The sequence below is a fragment of the Cydia strobilella genome, chromosome 19, assembly GCF_947568885.1.
Source record: "Cydia strobilella chromosome 19, ilCydStro3.1, whole genome shotgun sequence".
Classification (NCBI taxonomy): Eukaryota; Metazoa; Arthropoda; class Insecta; order Lepidoptera; family Tortricidae; genus Cydia; species Cydia strobilella.
Genome location: NC_086059.1, coordinates 12,485,445 through 12,507,364, shown reverse-complemented (window position 1 = coordinate 12,507,364; position 21,920 = coordinate 12,485,445). Strand labels below are relative to the sequence as shown.

General features: G+C 38.0%; 1 protein-coding gene across 1 annotated transcript in view; it reads left to right on the top strand.

Moving 5' to 3' along the window:
• The window catches only part of LOC134749961 (bromodomain-containing protein 4-like), a 107,441-nt gene that overhangs the window by 26,737 nt on the left and 58,784 nt on the right, over window positions 1-21,920 (top strand). Inside the window, exons 2-3 of the mRNA XM_063684999.1 lie at window positions 8,344-8,505; window positions 21,616-21,811. Of these exons, the coding sequence (XP_063541069.1) occupies window positions 8,344-8,505; window positions 21,616-21,811 (358 nt within the window). The remainder of the gene's footprint in view (window positions 1-8,343; window positions 8,506-21,615; window positions 21,812-21,920) is intronic.

Sequence of the window (21,920 nt, the reverse complement as noted above, 5' to 3'; positions counted from 1 at the left end):
CGATACCGTGCGAATAGGTAATTCCTTTTCTTCGCACTTGTATCGTAAATAACTATTTGGTCCACGTGGCAATGCAACGCTACATACAATTTTGAATGCACAAATCCCAATGTTCACACGAGATTGTGTCATCTTCAATCAAAAGGGTACTTATTGTCGGTATTAAGTTATTGCTACCAGCATGACGTTTTCAAGTAAAAGGTACCATATTGTCGCTTACCATAAGGACAAAATTTGCTAGTATCTTTATACGAATAACCTGTCAGGGCGTCCTTATGGTAAGCGACAAAGTGGTACCTTTTTCTTGAAAATGTTTATACATGCCTGCTGACCTGAGGTTGAAAGCGGATTAGATTTAAAATGCAGAATAAACAAGGTTTGTCCTTAAGACGTGTCTCGAGATTAATTGGGGACAAATGAGGTAATACAATACAACTTATACAACCAGTATGACCTTTGGGAGACACGAGACAAGCTGTATTACCAAATGCCTATAATTCTGTTTTTTTACTCCGTAGACTAAAATGACATTTCATGTGGTACTAAGAAATGTCATGTCTTACACATGAAACGTCATTTTAGTCTACGGAATAAAAAAACAGACCTTAATTTTATTTTGTTTATGGATCCTAACCACAGAATAACTAATAGTGTCCTAACCTAGAAAATTGGTGAGATGAGCTGCACATCAGTGTTACCAACTCAACAATTAAGTTGAATGAGGGCTACCGTTTTTGTGCTCACCAGTTGGCGCCACTGTAGATGTAGGTCCAGAAAAACAGATCTCAAAATTCTTCTATGCTTATATTTATAAAATCAATACGTTCTAATATAGACAAAGGTATTTTTTCAACCTGTTTAATTTTGCATATATTTAATGAGCACTTTTTTTAAACCACTGACATTTATTGAGCTATATCTATTGTTTACCATGATTAATCAAAGATCGACAAAGATTTACCACAATTATGAATAAGGAGTGAAAATTCCCGATAAAAAAGCTTGAAGCCCCCAAAACTTCTATGCATTTGACATTTTGAAGGACCTCCATGCGGCGAAATTAAACGCGGTAGCCCTCATTGAGCAGAAGCAAGGTAACAATCACACTCATACGCATAGCAACTTTTGTTGTTTAGTAATTTTTACTATGTGACTTATATTTTGTATAGAACTTAAACGAAAGGATTTTACAAGTTTCACAACAACGTTCACAACGGTCACAATCGCTCTAATGAAAAGATCAGACAATTTCCATATATGATATTTAGTTCCCATACGCACCACACAAACAATTGCCAAATTGCCAATCTAGTCAAATTGTGTCGTCTGGACGACGTATAAATCGCGAAACATGTTAGGCGGTTGGCGGGCAAACCCAGTGCCGGCACGGCACGCAAGTTGTCAAATTTAATGTTGGGATTAAAATATTCCTCACACGTTATCATGTCCGTTGGTTTTACAACCCACATTTTACACGTTAACTTGGGACAGAAATAACTGCCATGACAACCGTGCTTCTGTTGTCATCTTTCGTTTAGTGTTACCTGTTATGAATATTATGATTCAGTAACTGTGCCTGGGATTTGGTCCGTTTCATTTCTCCTCATGGGCTGGATTTCCAAATATAAAGTAATATTGTCTTCGGCTACCGCGATAGTTACTCATGTAATAAAACTATGAAAACGGATTATATCGCGTTTTAATTACCGCGTAATCCGCGTATCGCGTATGTGAACGCGAACGCTGTAAAGGGTTCGAAACGTCGGAATGTGTAAGTAGGTACGCGATATAATCCGTTTTCATAGTTTTAAGAGTCTGGGAGACCATATAAAAACTCAAAAATGCCCGTTTTCCTAGAGATAAGACCTAGCTAGATCGATTTTTCGCCGAAATTTCATCGAAATCGTTACAACCGTTTCCGAGATCTCCGAAATAAGTGGAGCGACTTTGGCACTGATATATTCGCTAGCGACTGCTTAAATTATCTAACTCACAATAGTCACAATGCATATCGTACTGACATTGGTGAAAGCGAGATGAATTGAGTTTGAGTTTACGCAGCAGCGTTTATGCCGCCGCTTCAACCAAAAAGGTACCACATTGTCGCTTGTCGATATCGATAAGGTTGATTTCTAATTGAAGCTATATGGAAATAGCGCCTTACTGACAAGCGACAATAAGTACCCTTTTGGTTGAAAATGGCACATGGTGACGGTACTTAGTAGGGCTCGGCAAACAGTGGCTCGCGAGCAACACGATTTTTTTTGTGGCATCTGTAGGATATTCAAAGGATACCCAAAATACACTAAGAGTTCTGAAACCACTGAAAACATTTGCGGCTCTTTTAGACTTCAAGAATTGGTGATTTCTGCGGTTGGCTTATCTTCTCCAAAGGTGTAGGCTTAGGTGGGTCATTCTCTAGATTTGTGCCTGCGTCTAAACTCCGTCAAATCATACAAAATGTATGGAATTTTTGACGGAGTTGAGGCTGACCGCAGACATATGAGAACAACCCAGGTAAGGATACAAAACAAGTTTAAATCCTTCGTTTGCAAGAAAAATAAAGTTCAATAAACCTCCGAAAATCGTAAAAATCTACAATGTTATTCATCATTCATCTCAGGAATTCTCGAGTGTCCACATTGTAACATACATTTTAATTTTTAGGATTCCGTACACAATAGGTAAAAACGGGACCCTGTTACTAAGACTCCGCTGTCCGTCCGTCTGTCTGTCCGTCTGTCACCAGGCTGTATCTCATGAACCGTGATAGCTAGACAGTTGAAATTTCCACAGATGATGTATTTCTGTTGCCGCTATAACAACAAATACTAAAAACCGAATAAAATAAATATTTAAGTGGGGCTCCCATCTCCCATACAAGAAACGTGATTTTTTTGCCGTTTTTTGCGTAATGGTACGGAACCCTTCGTGCGCGAGTCCGACTCGCACTTGGCCTGTTTTCAGTTATTTTAAAAAGATTGCAAAATGGCGGAGTTGGTTTTGTGTAACTTATTTCAAACTTTGTTGGGAATGCTTCTGTGAACAACTTTTTTAGAAATGTTAATTCTTTGCTATTTGACGTGTTGCTTTGAAACGTTTCAAACTTTTTTATATAAATTTCACCCGAGTCTTACTTCTAACTCTTCTAAGTAGCTTTTCGACCGAGCAAAAACGATGGTCTCCCTTCCAGCTTGGGCAAAAGCTCTAAAAGCCATAAAATACTCGTATATGTCCGGGTATTCTCCTCTAAATCGTCTAAATATAAAATTGATAATTTGTGTGCCTTATGTTCAAAGACATAAGAACTACCATTGGTCAAATTTAAGAGTGCTCTTAGCACAGATTAATAATAGTTACTACGCTCTTAGTAATATATTTTCATAGAGTAACTGATACTAGAGCGGTACTGTCATAGTAAATTTTGTAACCCCAGTAAATTCGCTGCCATCTGTCGACACACTTTAAAACTAAAAATATAAAAATACGATAGAATGTATTTAAATATAGATAAATGATTTTTTTTATTTGCATTAATTATTTTTATGATTTTGACCCATGATCTTTCACTGATATGCGTTAAAATTGTTAAATAACAAACGAAACCGTCAACGCCATCTATACGACAGTTGGCCAAAGCTAGTAGCGCCCTCTGAACGAGAATCAAATTTTCTTGATTTTCGAGGCACGTTTTTTCCTTAGACTGTATCCATCTATTACGGAGTTATATCTATCTTTGTACGCTCTTAGTGCTATATTTTAAATACACGTACAGAGTTGCAGCCTCAGACCGGGTGCTGAATTTACGGTTACAACGTGTGCGTGGCTGCAGCAGATCCCACTGTAGATTAGGTTTAGGTAAATTTATTCAGGGACCGAATAGAATACCGGTATATTTTTATACCGGTATTCATTTTCGGTATCACGGTTGCTTATGTCTATTTTTGCACTTAATTTAGCTAATCTGAACAATCATTATCCTTAGCTAAATACTATTCTATAGTGTCAAAGAAATATTGTGAAGGCTATGAGATATTGTGATTTTTAGTTATACCGGTAAGCCGGTAACGGTCTTTAGATTTATTAGTTTAGTTTAGTTTATTTATCACATGTATACAATTTTCACACAGGTAAAATATACGTACATTTCAGCTTGTACTACTTGTCGTATAATGATCGTTTTTTTGTAATAATAATAATTAGAATTGAATATCAGTATAAATGAAATTACAATTAATATTAGATTTAGTAAAATTGAAAGTCAAAGAGGGCTGTGTTTTAGGCCAGTTTTATAAGAATTTACCTGACTATAATCAGGATGGTTATCCATAAAAACCATGTTAAGAACTTAAGACCATGTATTTAAAAGATTATTTTTTTTAAGACCACGTGAATACAAAGAATATAATATTATTAAAATCGAAAGCAACTGCAGTAAAAATAACCAGTTTCAGAAATTTCGATGAGCCACTCCGCCCACAACGGTGTAAAAGTTGTTCATACGTAACACACAACACTTACCTATACTTTTTAGGGTTCCGTACCCAAAGGGTAAAAAAAACGGGACCCTATTACCATATTACTTATTCTGTGCTATTACTAAGACTCCACTGTCCGTCTGTCTGTCCGTCTGTCTGTCACCAGGCGGTATCTCATGAACCGTGATAGCTAGACAGTTGAAATTTTCACATATGATGCATTTCTGTTGCCGCTATAACAACAAATACAAAAAAGTACGGAACCCTCGGTGGGCGAGTCCCACTCGCACTTATAAAAACCAGACAACTTAAGTAACTGTAAGTAAGTTTTTATAACTGATGTCCATGTCGTTAGACTACAAATTTAATGACACGTGAATCCTGTCAAAATCTATGTAGGGGTAACATTGAATGTAATTATTGAATATTAATGGAGTTAGGTGTCAGCAGGAAATTCCAATTTATGCATTCGGAGGATGTTTTCGTTTTATGTTATTGTGAAAGAAAGTGCTTTTACATCCTTTGGAGTCGTTCGGAAGTGAAAAACGTTGTATTATTGTAAATTTTATAAGTTAGGTACTATCAAGTACTATGGTATAATGTAGAAACTGTAATATAAGTTGTCTATCTCCCCTTCTTAAATCAATCTGTGAGTCAAAACTGTCAAAAGGACAAACTGCGAAAGGACATTCTATCAACATCAATCGCCGTATAAATAAGTGCACACCACGGACTATGTCAAAACAAACACAAATTTAATGAGTTTGAAATATATTTTATAACATACGGTTTTTTAAATTTAATAATAGAATAACCTTGCTTTATAGTCGGATAATAATAATAATTTCTACTACGTGATATTACGGTACCTGCTGTAAGGAAACCACTACCGAGATAGAAATTTAATCAAAGCCCTGCTAGCTTAACGCAATTCCAAACTTTATTTCACTACCACCCATTCTAAAAGCCACTTTAATGAGCCTTCTAAAGATATATTTTCGCTTAAACCTGAACTTAGCTCCATATAAATACTCGTGTATACCTGTACTTCCTAGTATTCAGATTTTGAACCTTAACGAATTAGATTAGAGTTGAATTTCACTTGTTTAACAGGCTCCTGTAGTCTCAGACAGTTCCTGTGGTTTCTTGTTTATTGATTTTATGTTTTATTGCGAAAGGTTAGAGTTCATTTTGAGTTGAAGGTGATTGTTTTAGTTTACTGTTGTTTTCGATATTATTAGCTCAAGGGCAAGCTTTCTTAGGCCACTGTTTTGACGATTTCGTGTCACGTTGTTGTGTTACTTGTACTTAAAGGAGTGGTAAAGTGTTAGAATTTCAAACCGAGGGTTTTGGGACGTGTGGATTACAGTTACAGCAGTCACTAGCTTTTCCAAGATACAATATACATACAATACAACCAAGAACTAATAAATAAAAACGAGATTACAGAGTAAACACACTTATCTTCCCAACTGTAGAACAGTTTGTTGGCAGAAAACTAAATCTATCCTCCACCATGCTAGTAATAAAAAATATTAATACTTTTAACTGCCTAATACTAATATTTAATTAATGTTATACTACTAAATGTTATACCTACACAAATCGACCTAGTCCCGCAGGTTTGTATATAATATATAATAGATAAATGTGGCATTCTCAATCAAAAGGGTACTTATTGTCGGTTGTCAATAAGGCGCTATTTCCATATAGCTTTAATTTGAAATCAACCTTATCGACAAGCGACAATGTGGTACCTTTTGATTGAAAACGTCACAAATAATATCAAATCCGTGATAAACACACTAATAAATGCCCTTACCTATGCATAAACAAAAGCTAGCCTATTAGAATCTGAGTCGTGACTGAAATAGTACAGCTTTTGTAAATACGCTACCGGGATTCTTTACCCGGGACCTCCTGCTTGGTAGGCAGGGTCATTTCATTACCAAATACGCTAGGATAGGAGGTCATGCCCATTGCCCATCTTTGTAAAGAGTTATCTGCATGTCTGTTTGCCATACTTTCGCTTGGACGGTAAAGATAGCGACCCCAATATGTACCTAATAAGCCTATTATGTGTAGGAAGTAGTTTAGGTGGCGTTAAGGCCACCTACGTGCGCAGACGCATGATTTCGAGAATTTAGCGGTTTTCCTTTTAGACTTTCTAACTACTAAATCTCAGAATCCATTGGCCGCATCACCGCATGACCAATAGGGGGTATTACTGCAATGTTCTGCCACCAGAGTGCAGCGGTAGCCCGTTTAGTAAACCATAATAACTTTTAAATAAAAAAAAACTCATTTTGAAAAAGAGCTGATCTTTAAAATGCTGGACCGATTTTTATCAAACATAACTTAGAACCACCGCAAGGAAACTCGCTTTCACTTGGAAAAAACCGCTTCGAAATCGGTCTATCCGTTTGAAAGCTATCGGTTTTTTTCTGTACACATTACAAAACTTTACTGTTTGGATGGATACATTGTTCTTAGACTTTCATCATACAAATTTAGGGAGGCAAATTTTATCATACAAGTTTTGGTTTTAACATTCCGATAACGACAATTAGGCTTTGAAGTCCGTTTATTTCTATTTTTATAATTTCCACAAGTAAGTCGCATAATTTTAACTAACTTTTTTAAGAAAATTATAAAGAAATTTAGACGTATAAATAACACTTGCACTGCGTGTGCTATCAAAAAAGACTTTTCTTGGTCTAACTCTAGGTATGTGTACAAGTATGAAAATATTAAGAAAAAACATGTCGACATAAAAATTCAAGACCGTAAAACCGTAAAACGCATGAATCAAAGGATTCTCAAAGTTCAGTCATTTTATATCTATGACTTTGACATTCACGTTTATGAGGTTACTACTCTGTTTACTATGCGTCAACCGTCAACATTAGTCATACTAATAATCTTTATGGCGTTTATGGTACTAATAGTAGTACCATTGTTTGCTATGATTCATGTGTTAGCTTTAACATGCTAACGATAGTGAAGCTCTGATTGGAGAAATTGAGATAATTACTAGATTGATTATACTTACAGAATTGCCAAGCACAAATATAGTATGATCATCATACGAGACCTTGAGACATGTGTCGTGCAAATGGTCAAATTACCTATTGCTTGAACGTTGAAAGCGAACGCAGCCGATGCGCACGAATGAGGGTAGACCTAAAAAGTATAGTGGTTATATACTCTGGGTAGACCGAGCGCGGTCTACACAACTTTGACAAATTGACACCCACCAGCTATCTTCAGTTACCCGTGAACAAGATGTATGTAACTGCATCGAAATATCGGGAGCTCATAAACAATACAAAAGGTGTGATTACCTTTTGTCTATATAAAGGTCTATATCCCGGTCAATATAAGTCTAGTGAAACTAACCCTGAATCATTCAAAACTGTTACCTATTCCTTATTTCCAAACAGCCATCCTTGTCCCTAACTTAGCTAGGTTACGACTGTTACGAGGGACTACAAGCTCTTGCAGTTGAAGAATATAAAGTTATCAATTTGAGGCGTCTCTTGCTGTTTTTTTTTAAATTCTCATAGAAGGTTACGCGAACACCTGAGAGTTTAGCACTCATTTACTTATGAAAGGTCAACGGGCAACTGGCTTTCCAAAACTCATTATTAAAAGTACAATTTTGTGATTGCTGTTTTAAAAAAAGGTTCTGGAAAAACTTGTGAAAGTTCGCAGTCAAATTGAATAGGTAGTAGGATCATAAGTTTGAGAAACCATGCTGTAATTTATTCCAGCTTGGGCCCACTTTCTATGAAGTGCCTCAGACCAGACCTTACACTTGTTGGTGTTACTGGTTCTCCATTGACCTTGTTCTCTTTTGTTCCAGGCCCGGGCAGTCTGATCACGGGCACGGCGCGCTGGCGTTCGGCGGGAAGCCGGCCGCGGGGGCGGTGGTGCAGCCCCGCGCCCCCGCGGCGCCCTACCCTCCGCAGTACCCCGCGCTGCGGCTCCACCAGCCCGGATATGGGTCGGCTGCGCTCTCCTTCAGGTACTACACCATGTTTACAGTCCGTTGGGCAATTAATTAGATCACAGGCGGGTAGCCGCTGAGGTGTAGCCCCGCGCCAGGAAACAGGGAGTTAGATCACTGGCGGGGTAGCCCTGTCCCCTGCAGTACCTACCCGGCGCTGCGACTGCGGATATGGGTCAGCTGCGCTCTTTTTCAGATAACTTTGCTGATGCCCTTCATCACTATCATCTTCCTAATAACGTTGTCCCGGCTTTTTGCCACGGCTCATGGGAGTATTATTAAATATTTGGCGTAGACGCTAGTATTTTGCGAAAGCAACTGTCTGAACTGTCATCTGACCTTCCCAGTACTTCCAATTCCAACCCAGAGGGAAAACTAGGTCCTATTGGGATTAGTCTGGTTTCCTCACGCTGTTTTCCTTCACTGAATAGCGACTGGTAAATATCAAATTACATATTATACATAAGAAAGATCTAAACTCATCCGCCCCCATCACCAGCGACCTCCGGACTGAAAGTCGCAACCTTTCACCGCTAGGCTACCAACGCTCATGCTCTTCACGCTGCCCTAGGTTGTCTTTTGACAACCGCCCGCAGCCTGTGACGGCAACCTTGAACAGTATCAGCAGCTCGAGCAGGAATGCATTTACACTATGTCGCTACTCAAATGCTCACTGCTCTCAGCCCTGGCTTCAACGGCAAACTGTGAATCTGTTGTCGCCGTAGGAAGTCTTCCAGGCCCGAGCCTTTCCGAGCCGAGTCATTCTTGCAAAGTTGTTCAAAGGCTCGTACAGATTTGATCTGGTCAATCAATAGCTGTTAACCGCAACCGCCCCCGCCTTTTAAACGGTCTGGTTCCGTGGATATCTGAAGTATCACATCTGTTTTTATACCAGGAAATTTCTATCAAACTAAAAACACGTGAAACATGATAATGCTATATACGACTTCAAGCACATCGGGTGAAATCTAAACCCACGTATCGTATTTAACAATGTTCACATAATATACGATAATTTACTTGCAAAAAGTTCTAATTATCAAGAATGTTCATTTGAAATTTAACCGTGACTTGATAGAGTTATGGTTGAGAATGAAAATAAGTGTTATATTACCTTATGTCTTTATGCTATTAAGCATAAAAATGTTATCTTGCAAAAAGAATTCCCATGCCTCATTGTTTCTGCTCCACATTTATCTTAACAAAATGACGAAGTTTCATATAAAATTCATGTCACATAAGTCCTTTTGTAAATTGGCTTGACCCTTAGGCTTGATCAACTTGTTATGGGAAAATAGTTCTTATCGTTTGACGTCAAGCTTCAGTTGTAATGTATGGTGATTACTGTGATTAGGTTGCAGTAATTAAAATCAGCTTATCTGACAGTAATTGGTACCTATAGAATAGCCATTGAACTATTATTATAACGTATAGAACCGGCATTGAGAACCAGTATTTTGCGCCATGAGTTTCTGCCGTTTTGGCATCAAACCACAAAAGCGGAGCGTGAATCTCGCGACCTAAACGCGTAAGCGCCATGATTTTTTTTTCAGCACTTACGACGTTTTCGTCGCGTGGGTTGTGATTGCGACAATTTCATTGTTTGGTATTTCGTCTCTATAGTAATAATAACAATGAGAATAGCAAATCGTAATTTGAAACTGTATTATCGCCCTCCCTGCTTGCCTGCCCACGAAGAGTACGAAGTAGGAGGTCCTGTCCCGTATTGGGCTTACTGTGGGACCAGATCGATTTGTTTGTCCCATAATATTTATTCATTTTATTTATTTACTTATTATCGAACTTGAGGTTGAGACTTTGGACATGTGGGGGCTGTTTGAAATCGTGGGAATATATGGGGCATTTTCTATGAAAACGGACCTTATTGTCGATGACGCTAACGCCGCACAGCGTCGCGCGGCATTGTATTTATATCGGAGCATCGTTAATAATGGCGTAAGCGCCATCGACAATAAGGTCCCTTTTTATAGAAAATACCACATATGGAACTGAATCTTAACTTTCATAAGTATATGCAATTAGAATATTTGATATTTAACAAAAAAAAATGCAATCTTACCTATCAAATAGTAACCAGGTATGCAATACATTTGGACTAGTCTGTCCTAGGACTGTCCAACTATGTTTACCACCATATATTATTATACTCTTTGTTTACCACTACATTTTTGCAAATAAATATATCTTATCTTATCTAGGAGCGTAAATTCCCATAGTCCCTAATGGACATGAAACAGTCCACTTTATTATTCCACACACCCACACTCAAATGTCAACACATTATTCCTATGACAACATTGACAACAAAACAAGTTTTGGCGCCAACATAACGGTCTCATTCCATGAATTACGCAGGCATACCAACATAGAAAGTTGGCGCCAAACCAGAGACAACTAGACGATCGACATAAACGTTTCCGCGTTGGTAATCTTAATTTATTTCATTTCCAACGAGGGCTTTTTTAAGGGCTGAATCTATGCCAAGAAAATATGAGAAATGGTTATTTTTAGTGACAGTTACGTGGCTCGATGACGCGTTTTGTGGCGCCATGTGCTTATTCAAAAACGTGCTTTTTAGATACTTGGAAAATTAGCGTTGAATTTTAATATTATTTAATACATTTCAGTTGCGGTTGTTTGTAAAAAAAAAGTTGTTTGAAGAATTTATTTCATCAATGACTATAAAGTTGGACCGTGATAAGTCTGCAATGATTTTGATAGCACACGCAGTGCAAGTGTTATTTTATACGTCATAATTTCATGGTAGTTTGACGTTTAAAATAACACTTGCACTGCATGTGCTTGATGTGCAAAATCGTTGACTTATCTTGGTAACTCTAGCAACATACTTATACTCCTTATACTTATGTTTGGGCGTAAAGTTATGATTCCCATGATGGCCATGATTTAGAACGTCTGTTACCCTGGGGTTACAAATAAGGCGATGATATATGTATGAGTATGAGTAGCAACGATGGTGTAATATATATTAACGTATTTTTGTATATTCGCGAGGGCAGACTATGTTGTAATTTTTATAAAAACAAAAAGTGCAAAAAATCTCGATGCCGTTTACAATTTACGTCCAAGATATCTCGAATTGCGCTCATGCGGGCTATTTCCGTTACACGTAAGAATGTAAAAATAAAACGTAAACTTGGCACATATTGTAAAAAATTGTATTTTCTCGTACGGAGTTACAAATAAATTGAGAGTACGCGCACAAGTGATGCACATTACTGGGGTTACTCTTATTGGCTAGTGCGGATAATTTAATTGAAATATATAGTGCTTCAGTTTATTGAGCGCAACTTTTATATAATATACGGTGATTCTATATACTAAAGAAATATTTACATTGAGGATATTATAGGGTGATTTTATTATTTCTCAGTCTGTCCATACTCTGAGGGGTGAATATCTACTTATGTAGATCATACCATACTGAACTAAACAGCTCCCTATTACTAAGACTCCGCTGTTTCTCTGTCTGTCAGTAGAAAAAAACGTCAATGAAAACAAAATGTGGGCTTTAATCCTTTCGGGCCCTCTTTTTAGGGTTCCGTACCCAAAGGGTAAAAACGGACCCTATTACTAAGACTCCGCTGTCCGTCTGTCCGTCCGTCTGTCCGTCTGTCTGTCTGTCACCAGGCTGTATCTCATGAACCGTGATAGCTAGACAGTTGAAATTTTCACAGATGATGTATTTCTGTTGCCGCTATAACAACAAATACTAAAAACAGAATAAAATAAATATTTAAGTGGGGCTCCCATACAACAAACGTGATTTTTTTTGCTGTTTTTTGCATAATGTTACGGAACCCTACGTGCGCGAGTCCGACTCGCACTTGGCCGGTTTTTTATTTACCTCTAGAAATAATTCAGCGTATTTCATGAAATAAGTTTATGTCTCTACGTTCCTTAACGTCATGTTTACGAATTTTACGACGCTCATTATTATCTAAAGTGCGATTTACCGATAAATAACGATAATGTAAATACAATAAGTATTTCTTATCTATTCGATTGCGTTCGTTCGCTTATCAGTCATTGTAGCTTTTTTATTATTTGTGAATTGTGATTGTTTATGTTATTTATACTCAGAACCACGAGCTCCTTCGGTTCTAAATATGTAAAAAAAGTATCAAAATTTTTACACATTTTTCGACTCCTCTATTACATTACCATTATACTTACATCGAAATAAACATATTGGGACACTGTTTCTCCTATTAGGAATGAGAGATATTGTGATTCCAAGTCTTAGAAATAAGATAAATATATCCAATATTAAAAAAAAGTAGTGTCCAACTTTAGCTCTGCGTAGTCGGTTAAAAAACTAAGCGCGTTCCGCGCAGTTGGTAGCAGTGGTAGCGGCCTTGGCCTTTTACCCTTTTCCCGCTCAGCTCAACTCACGAGCGCCATCTATCAAACGTCAGACGCAGCAGCGTGAGTTACGCGGATCGTTCATTCGTTCCGCGTTTTAATTTAACTTGTTCACTTTTTTGTATTATCTGTGTTAAAATCAAAGGTCCTTAATCATAGAAGGTAATAGGAGAAAAAATCGTGTAATTCAAATTTTCTATGGGAAGTCAACCCCATAGATTAGTATATGTTATTACTGTAATAGATAAGAAACTCTCGGACATTTCACGTTCACGTCTCTACTAGTGCTGCCCCTAGCGGTCCTGCTCTCAACTAATGAGACTGTATATGCAGTAAACACGCACACATGTACACACACACACACACACACACACACACACACATACACACACACACACACACGTACTTATGGGTTCTTTACCTACATGTAACAACTTTAATATTGGAAACTGATTTATGTAGTAATCTTTGTCGTACCAATTTCCATTTGCTTAGAAAACTACATAAATCAGTTTTTCAGAATAAATAAATGAAAACTTATGTTGAATCAAGTACAATATATTATTTATAAGTACCTACTTATTTACATACGTTCCATTCCAAGTAACTAAGACACATGCAAATACAGCGACGCTTTAAGCGCACTTCCGTGAAAATAACTTAACAGCAAGTATGTAACAATTTATTTCCTGACTATGTTTTAAACAATAATTAGAGGCAACCTAATTCATTTCTTCTTCTTGATCCCAAATAACTTGGAAAGCTTCAATAGTTTGATCCAACTTTTTTTGATTTAATTTAGATCCATTTTTGTCGCATATTTCATAGTTTTGAGAACATTCAAGCTTTTTATCCACAATTTGTGGTGCGGTGATCTGGGTGTTACAGCGCATTAGATTAGGTAGATTTTCCTTTTTTAGGTTCACTGAAATTGCCATTGACAACATCGAAAAACTTATCGAAGAAAAGCACGATACCTGCCGTGTCGCAACTTTATTCTGAAAGCTTTTTAATACCTGAAAATATATTAACAGTTAAGATGTTATCAAAAGTATAAAAAGGTTATTTTACAGCGAAACAGGACAAGTGTTGAGCATGCATTTTAAGGGTGTGCTATTGTCACATTTAATGTTAGGTAACAAGAAATCAGTGAATCGGGATATTATTCATGTAAAATGTCGACAAAGGTAACGTATTGTGGTTGGATTTTATCAGTAGATGTATGTCTTTCTAATTTTGGCAGGTTGTAGTTGATTTATCAGATTAAGACCTAGGCACGGAAAATAGTATCTTAATTATGATAATCAGAGCAACGTGTAGGACGGGCCTTACGGGCACTAAGAATGGTGCTAGTTCAACGGCTGTTATTTGAAATGTTACAATGTTCCATGTTCCATCGCCAACATTTCATAAATATGCTTTACCCGAAGCCTCTATCAAAGCTTTTGATAAAGATGAAATAATAAATAAATGTTCAGGAGGTATATATATATTATAAACTCGAAAATTTACTTACCTTGCCCTTATGCCGATGTACATACAAGAAGGTACACAGATTCGGCGCGGCCCGGCCGGCATTGCTTTTCATCTTGCCTGCGTTGGTTTGGTTGAATGAGTAAGAGCACAACTCAACACAACTTACAAGGTTGGTTGTGATATAAAGAAACGCTGTTTGTTAATATCTTAACATAAATCTGACCAAAAATATGTTTAAACGGAATTTATATTAAAAAACAACTTAGAAATAATTTCAAAATTTCCCGTCAAACCAAACGTCATTTGGTTTTTTTATTCGTCTAAATACGTCAGTCTGTCATTGTACGGTGTTTGCACTACATATTAAAAAAACTACTTTTACGTTTCAAATTTATTTTGTTTCCTAGTTCATTTGCAACGTAAGGTTAGTAACACTATCAAAACATTTTTTATTCAAATATGTTCTTCTAGATTTAATTAAATACGATTAAGTTACCTGCTTAAATATTTGTTTTGGTATATTTTGTTTTCTACTATCTACACACAAGAATGATATCTAGCCACACTCAGCCCTCCTTATGCTAAAGGCGGTATCTCAAAAACGAATGAACTGGAAATGGAACGTTATGATTCTAATTTAAGGTACTTATTTGCATGCAATCTTCAATTGAGATACCGCTTTTTAGCTCAGCAGGGCACCACGGCTGAGGAATATATGTCCAGCATAACCCAGAGATGGCATTATTATCAGCATTACATTACTCCTCTTCAGAGATACTATACCATGGTCAACCCTGCGCCTGCATTTTGTAATATTGCCTCCTTTTTCTACTGACAAACTAGGTGTGTCTGAGTATAATAGTCCTCCGAGATGGTCCTATTCGATTGCGCCATCTGCGTTCAGCTAGGAGGATAAAACCAAACGGAGTAGCCATTAACAGGCGTTCCCCTCTGTCGAAAATAATCGGTCAATGGCACGGGTATAACTTCATGGCCAATGGTCATACACAATGTATGGACTGACGTTTATCTGACATGGCTATTTTGACGTTACGTATACATTTGACGTTCCCCTCCCCCGCAAAAATTGGTAGACTTTTTTGTACAGCAAATTACAGACAAGGCGTCTCCGTTGGTTATATCCTCCTAGGCGTTCAGCTTGATACCAACTTGATACCCAATTGTTTACCCAAAGTTCAACCTCATTCGTTGACCAGTCTCTCACCTCTCAGTCACCATAGACAATTGACATAACCGGATGCCATAAACACAATAAAAAGTTAAAAGAAAATCGTTGACATCTGTGTGGCTTCGTGTTGTTTTGCGATGGAAAATAATAAAATATGTGTCGCGACAATATTACACAAGTTATACGTATACAGAATATCGCTATTGTTGCTGCTACGAGAATGGAAGTGAATCAAAGCCGAATAATATAAATGGATGAAATCGAAAAGTTAGTGTACTTTATTTTTTATTAGCTTTTTCCCGCGACTGTCTGCGTGGACTTAGTAACCGCAGCTAGAGTAAGAATAGCGCCTGGAAAAAATCTCATAGCAATCTAAATTTGAGCATATTATGCACACAAATTAGCAGGCACTTCGTTAATTATCTCAATTCCACCCCGCTTTTTACTTTCTTAAGGGATGATTTTCGGGATAAAAACTATCCTATGTCCTTCTCAGTACTCAACCTATCTCTATGCCAAATTTCATCTTAATCGGTTCAGCGGTTTAAGCGTGAAGAGGGAACACAAAGACAGTCAGACAGACTTTCGCATTTATAATATTAGTATGGATTATGACTTCCTTTTGTATCTGTTCCTTGTAATTTGTAATATGAACGATGATCGTTTTTTAACACCAATTTTTCAATAATACAGTTAAACATTTTCACACATGGTCAGAGTTTAGACAAAAAGGGAGAGGGAACATAGATTCCCAATTTGGCAGACTGAAAACCAGAAAAATAATTTAGAAAACTATTTATTTCTATAGATAATTGTAGTTTCTTTCCGATGACGTATTGACATTTATTTAAAGCATATACATATTTGTATGTTTTTTAGGTGATATGCAGATCTACAGCATAAATCGCCAAAAATATCTATAAAGAGTCCGCAGCAATCTTGGACGGATTTCACCTTCCCATACAAACGGTGTTTCGTTATCATTTTAAAACTACGTGTTGGATTGTAATGAAACTTTGCACATACAATGGCATGAGGTATATCTAGGTCTGTAATTAGTTAAATAGCTCCAGTTTATAAAGCAAACGAAATAGAGCAAAAACATGTTTTGTATGAAAAACTTAAATTCGCTGTATTTTTTAACTATCGGTATCTGAAGCTACATAAACTAATTAACTATATACCTTATCCTGTTGTAAGTACAAAATTTCAGAGCAATCTAGCTAGTCGTTTTAAAATGAGAGCGTAACTACGTTTGTATGGAGAACCGAGCTAGCTAGGACTTCACAAATATACAGAAAAAATATTATTATACTATTGTATTGTTGAAGTATTGATACTGATTTACTAAATGATAGTTTTTAATTGTAACAAAGTCTGATATTTAAATTATAATTGGTTCCCCGCGATACAGGCACTGCCTAGTGCGGAGACCCCTGGAATGTCTGTAACTTTTAGCTGAAAATAAATGATCTTTATTCTTTATTCTATTGGCATTGCTGCGGACGCGGACTCAAGCACTTGCGCTACCAAAGTGTCAAGGCAATAAAGTCGTGTACACCTGTTTTTGGCGCTTTGTCCGTGTCGATATTTTATACACAGACTGTACCTTCCTATGCTTAACCTTCGCTCCAAGTTTAAGATAGATTTGGAACAAATTTGTATAATTTTTGTTACAATGATCAAAATTATTTTCGTTGTCTTGTTTCCGACCTCTGTCACGCTTCTATTTTTGTCTTTTATCAAATAAATAAAGTTGAGTGCTGTTGCATGTCTTTCTAGCTGTAGATTATAATTCTCTTGAGAAAAATAAAAAACTGAATTTCATCCCATACGATAAGCTCCACTCCGTCACATTTTTTGGGGACAAAAAAGAAGACAACGAAAAGAGTTGACCCACAATTCTATCTCTTACCAAAGATAGATATAACTCCGTAATAGATGGATACAGTCTAAGGAAAAAACGTGCCTCGAAAATCACGAAAATTTGATTCTCGATCAGAGGGCGCCACTAGTTTTGGCCTACACTCGTATAGAGGGCGTTGACGGTTTCGTTTGTTATTTATAATTTTAACGCATATCAGTGAAAGAACATGGGTCAAAATCATAAAAATAATTAATGCAAATAAAAAAAAATCATTTATCCATATTTAAATACATTTTATCGTATTTTTATAAAATAAAAAAAAATAAAAAATAAATAAAATAAAATTCGTTTATTTCAGACTTCATAATGGTCCATACATGTTAGTACTTAATACTATCTTAAGCAACTAAACTTAAATTATTTATATTATTATTATTATTATTGGATTTCTATTTTGGCAGGAGCCAGGGTACACTCATCGGCTGCTACATACTCATGTGTACGCAGCTACCAATGAGTGCACCCTGGTCCAGTGCACGATAAGCTGACTGTCGAGCCTGTCAGCTATAACTTCTAGGAGACTGTTGCGGCTGTCCCGCAGGCGCCGTAGCGCGGCCGCGCAGCGCCCTCGCATGATGGCCGGAAACCCGTCCACGCGCGCATCCGCGAACATCCCGGACGCGCTGCACCAGCGAGGCAACCGCAACAGCGCCCTGAATGCATTGTTATATTGGACGCGCAGGTCACTTAGCGACCTTTGCGTATAGCTGGTCCATAGTGCACATGTATAAAAAGTCGTGCAAAAAGCTCGAAATAGGGTTATTTTTACTGGCACGGTGCAACGCCTAAACCTATGAGCCAGCATATTCGCTCTAGTCGCTAACGCCCTACGCTCCCGCTTTATATCCTCATCATCCCTCATGTTATCACACACTACATGCCCTAGGTATTTAAATTGAGATACCTGTTTTAAAGGCACGCCGTTGAGCAATACTGGAGGAAAGTCATCTGCACATCTATTACTAGGCTTAAAGAGCATAAATTCACTTTTCGTACAGTTATATTTAAGGCCGTGACTAGTAGCATATTGCTCACATACCTTTAGCAATTTCCTAAGCCCTCCTACCGAGGGGCTCAACAGCACCATATCATCCGCATAACTGATATTATTAAAACTTGTGTCTTGTATGCGGCAACCAACATGCATGCTGCTGAGCTCCTCGATAAGTGCATTCATATATAAGTTAAACAATTTAGGAGAGCTTTATAAATATTTATTTTTAGTTTTAAAGTGTGTCGACAGATGACAGTGAATTTACTGGGGTTACAAAATTTACTATGACAGTACCGCTCTAGTATAAGTTACTCTATGCTCTTACGAACGAAACTGTGACGAAACGATTACATTATTTAACCCAAAAAAAAGACAACGAATGTAATAATATTTAGCTGTGCATAATAAATACAGGCACATATCAATTTTAAATACATATTTTGATAACGCCAACCTGCCGAGTGCCAATTCAATTTGAATAACCACCTACCCGCATAATAGAAACTGACGATTCAATGAATAAATTATTGCCAACAAACAAATTGTTAACACCACAATAACGATGAGTTAATCTGAATCTAGAATGATTTAATGACTGAAATAATAATGGTCGCGTTTTCTCAGGAATTCCGACGATTACGTTATTAACACTTTTATTGTTTTTGCTATTTACTGCAATCATTGTTCCGCGGCTTAATGAGGTAGTTAATTAATGAGATTGACTTTGTCGAGCCGCCTCATCTGTAGGTGCAACGCAACATTCCTTTTAAAGTTGTAGGTACTCTAGTTTTTAGGTTATAAAGCTGTTATTGTTTGAATTTATTGTTATTGTTTCAACGACTGGTCTGGCCTAAGCTAGTGGGTAGTGACCCTGCTTGTGTCACTACCCACTAGGCCAGACCAGTCGTCAATTTGAATAACCACCTACCCGCATAATAGAAACTGACGATTCAATGAATAAATTATTGCCAACAAACAAATTGTTAACACCGCAATAACGACGAGTTAATCTGAATCTAGAATTTAATGACTGAAATAATAATGGCCGCGTTTTCTCAGAAATTCCGACGATTACGTTATTAACACTTTTATTTTTTTTGCTATTTACTGCAATCATTGTTCCGCGGCTTAATGAGGTAGTTAATTAATGAGATTGACTTTGTCGAGCCGCCTCATCTGTAAGTGCAACGCAACATTCCTTTTAAAGTTGTAGGTACTCTAGTTTTTAGGTTATAAAGCTGTTATTGTTTGAATGTATTGTTATTGTTTCAACGACTGGTCTGGCCTAAGCTAGTGGGTAGTGACCCTGCTTGTGTCACTACCCACTAGGCCAGACCAGTCGTCAATTTGAATAACCACCTACCCGCATAATAGAAACTGACGATTCAATGAATAAAATATTGCCAACAAACAAATTGTTAACACCGCAATAACGACGAGTTAATCTGAATCTAGAATTGAATGACTGAAATAATAATGGCCGCGTTTTCTCAGAAATTCCGACGATTACGTTATTAACACTTTTATTGTTTTTGCTATTTACTGCAATCATTGTTCCGCGGCTTAATGAGGTAGTTAATTAATGAGATTGACTTTGTCGAGCCGCCTCATCTGTAAGTGCAACGCAACATTCCTTTTAAAGTTGTAGGTATAGTTAACGCTATCTCTACTGAGCTCGTTCACTTACCTGTACTAACAATGGCATTCTGTTAAACAAAAGCCATTATTTCTTTTGTGTGAGCGCGTGGCCTTTGTGCCTGAGGCTCACACACAATGGCCACGCGCTCAGGCACAAAGGCCACGCGCTCACACAAAAGAAATAATGGCTTTTGTTTAACAGAATGCCATTGTTAGTACAGGTAAGTGAACGAGCTCAGTAGAGATAGCGTTAACTATACTCTAGTTTTTAGGTTATGTTATAATAGCTGTTATTGTTTGAATTTATTGTTATTGTTTCGACGACTGGTCTGGCCTAGTGGGTAGTGACCCTGCCTGTGTGACTACCCACTAGGCCAGACCAGACCAGTCGTCGAAAAAATAACAATAACAACAAATTCCCCGACGGTCCTGGCCTTATGGCATTAAGTCCGCCTTTTGTACTGTAAGGTTTTTCTTTTGTGCAATAAAGATTAAATAAATAAATAAATCCCGGTAAGGGCATTTATTTGTGTGATGAGCACAGATATTTGTTCCTGAGACTTGGGTGTTTTCTATGTATTTATATATTTATTATATGTATATATCGTTATCTGAGTATCCGCAACACAAGCCTTCTTGAGCTTACTGTGGGACTTAGTCAATCTGTGTAAGAATGTCCTATAATATTTATTTATTTATTATTTATACTTAATTAAGAATTTTAAGTTGTCATTGTTCATGTTTGTCACGCTCGAAAATGCCTCCCGAAGACCAGAACGGCTACCACGAGCTTGTCACTGGCCTGACATATTCGCTAACGTCTTCGTAACTTACTTTCTATATAATATTGTCTTCGGTTACTTTCTATACTTTTCGTTCGCACTAATATGCCATGCCAGTACGAGCAAGATGCATAGAAAGTAAGTTACGCACATGCTAGCGAATATATCAGTGTCATGTCAGTAACAAGCTCGTGGTAAGGCTAAAGACCAATCAAAATATGTAAAAGCACGTGTTCAGTTCGCTGCGTAGACACGCCGGTGCACACACCGGTTGTAATGTTAGAAACTATATGTGACCGTCTTCCCATACAATAGGACAATTTACGCAACGTACAACGTCCACCGAAGACCAAGTGTTAAGTGTAGAGAGCGGACGCTCAAGCGGGGCATGCAGCGGGGCGTGGTGTGTGCGGTCTTAGTGCGCGCTGTTCGGATTACTTAGACGCTGCCCGCAATGCTGGACGCTCGCCACTGAGGCCGTAAGTGGACGTTCTAGTAGGCGTGCAGCGGAGCGGAGCGTGCGGCGTGCATGTTAAACAAATAAAAACGTATTGGAACTGACTTAGTGCACGCTGCTCACATCACTTTGTGAGCCCGACGCCACGCTGCACGCCCCGCCAAACGCTTCGCTTCTAGCGTCCACTCAGGCCTTACACTAAGATCCTCCCCGAAATATTTATTTATTGTATATAAATGTTAACAATACCTTTAACAGTTCCAGGGACAGCAACTACCGCGGCGGCGGCGCTGTCGGCGAATACCGCACGGGCACCCGCATGTCGTTACTGGGCACCGCGTACCTCCCACCTCCCGCGCCGCCCGCGCACCACCCCCCGCCCGCGGACCCGCCGCCCTTCAAGAAGATCCGCCTCACCGCCGAGCGCCACCAGCCGCTCAGGATCGATACTAGGGTGAGTCATCGAGTGGTCATCCCTGGACTGGTCACAAGCGGACTCACGGACTGGCGTCAACGGCAAATCAAGGCCGTTCATACATTTGGTCGAGCCCAATGTGGCAATG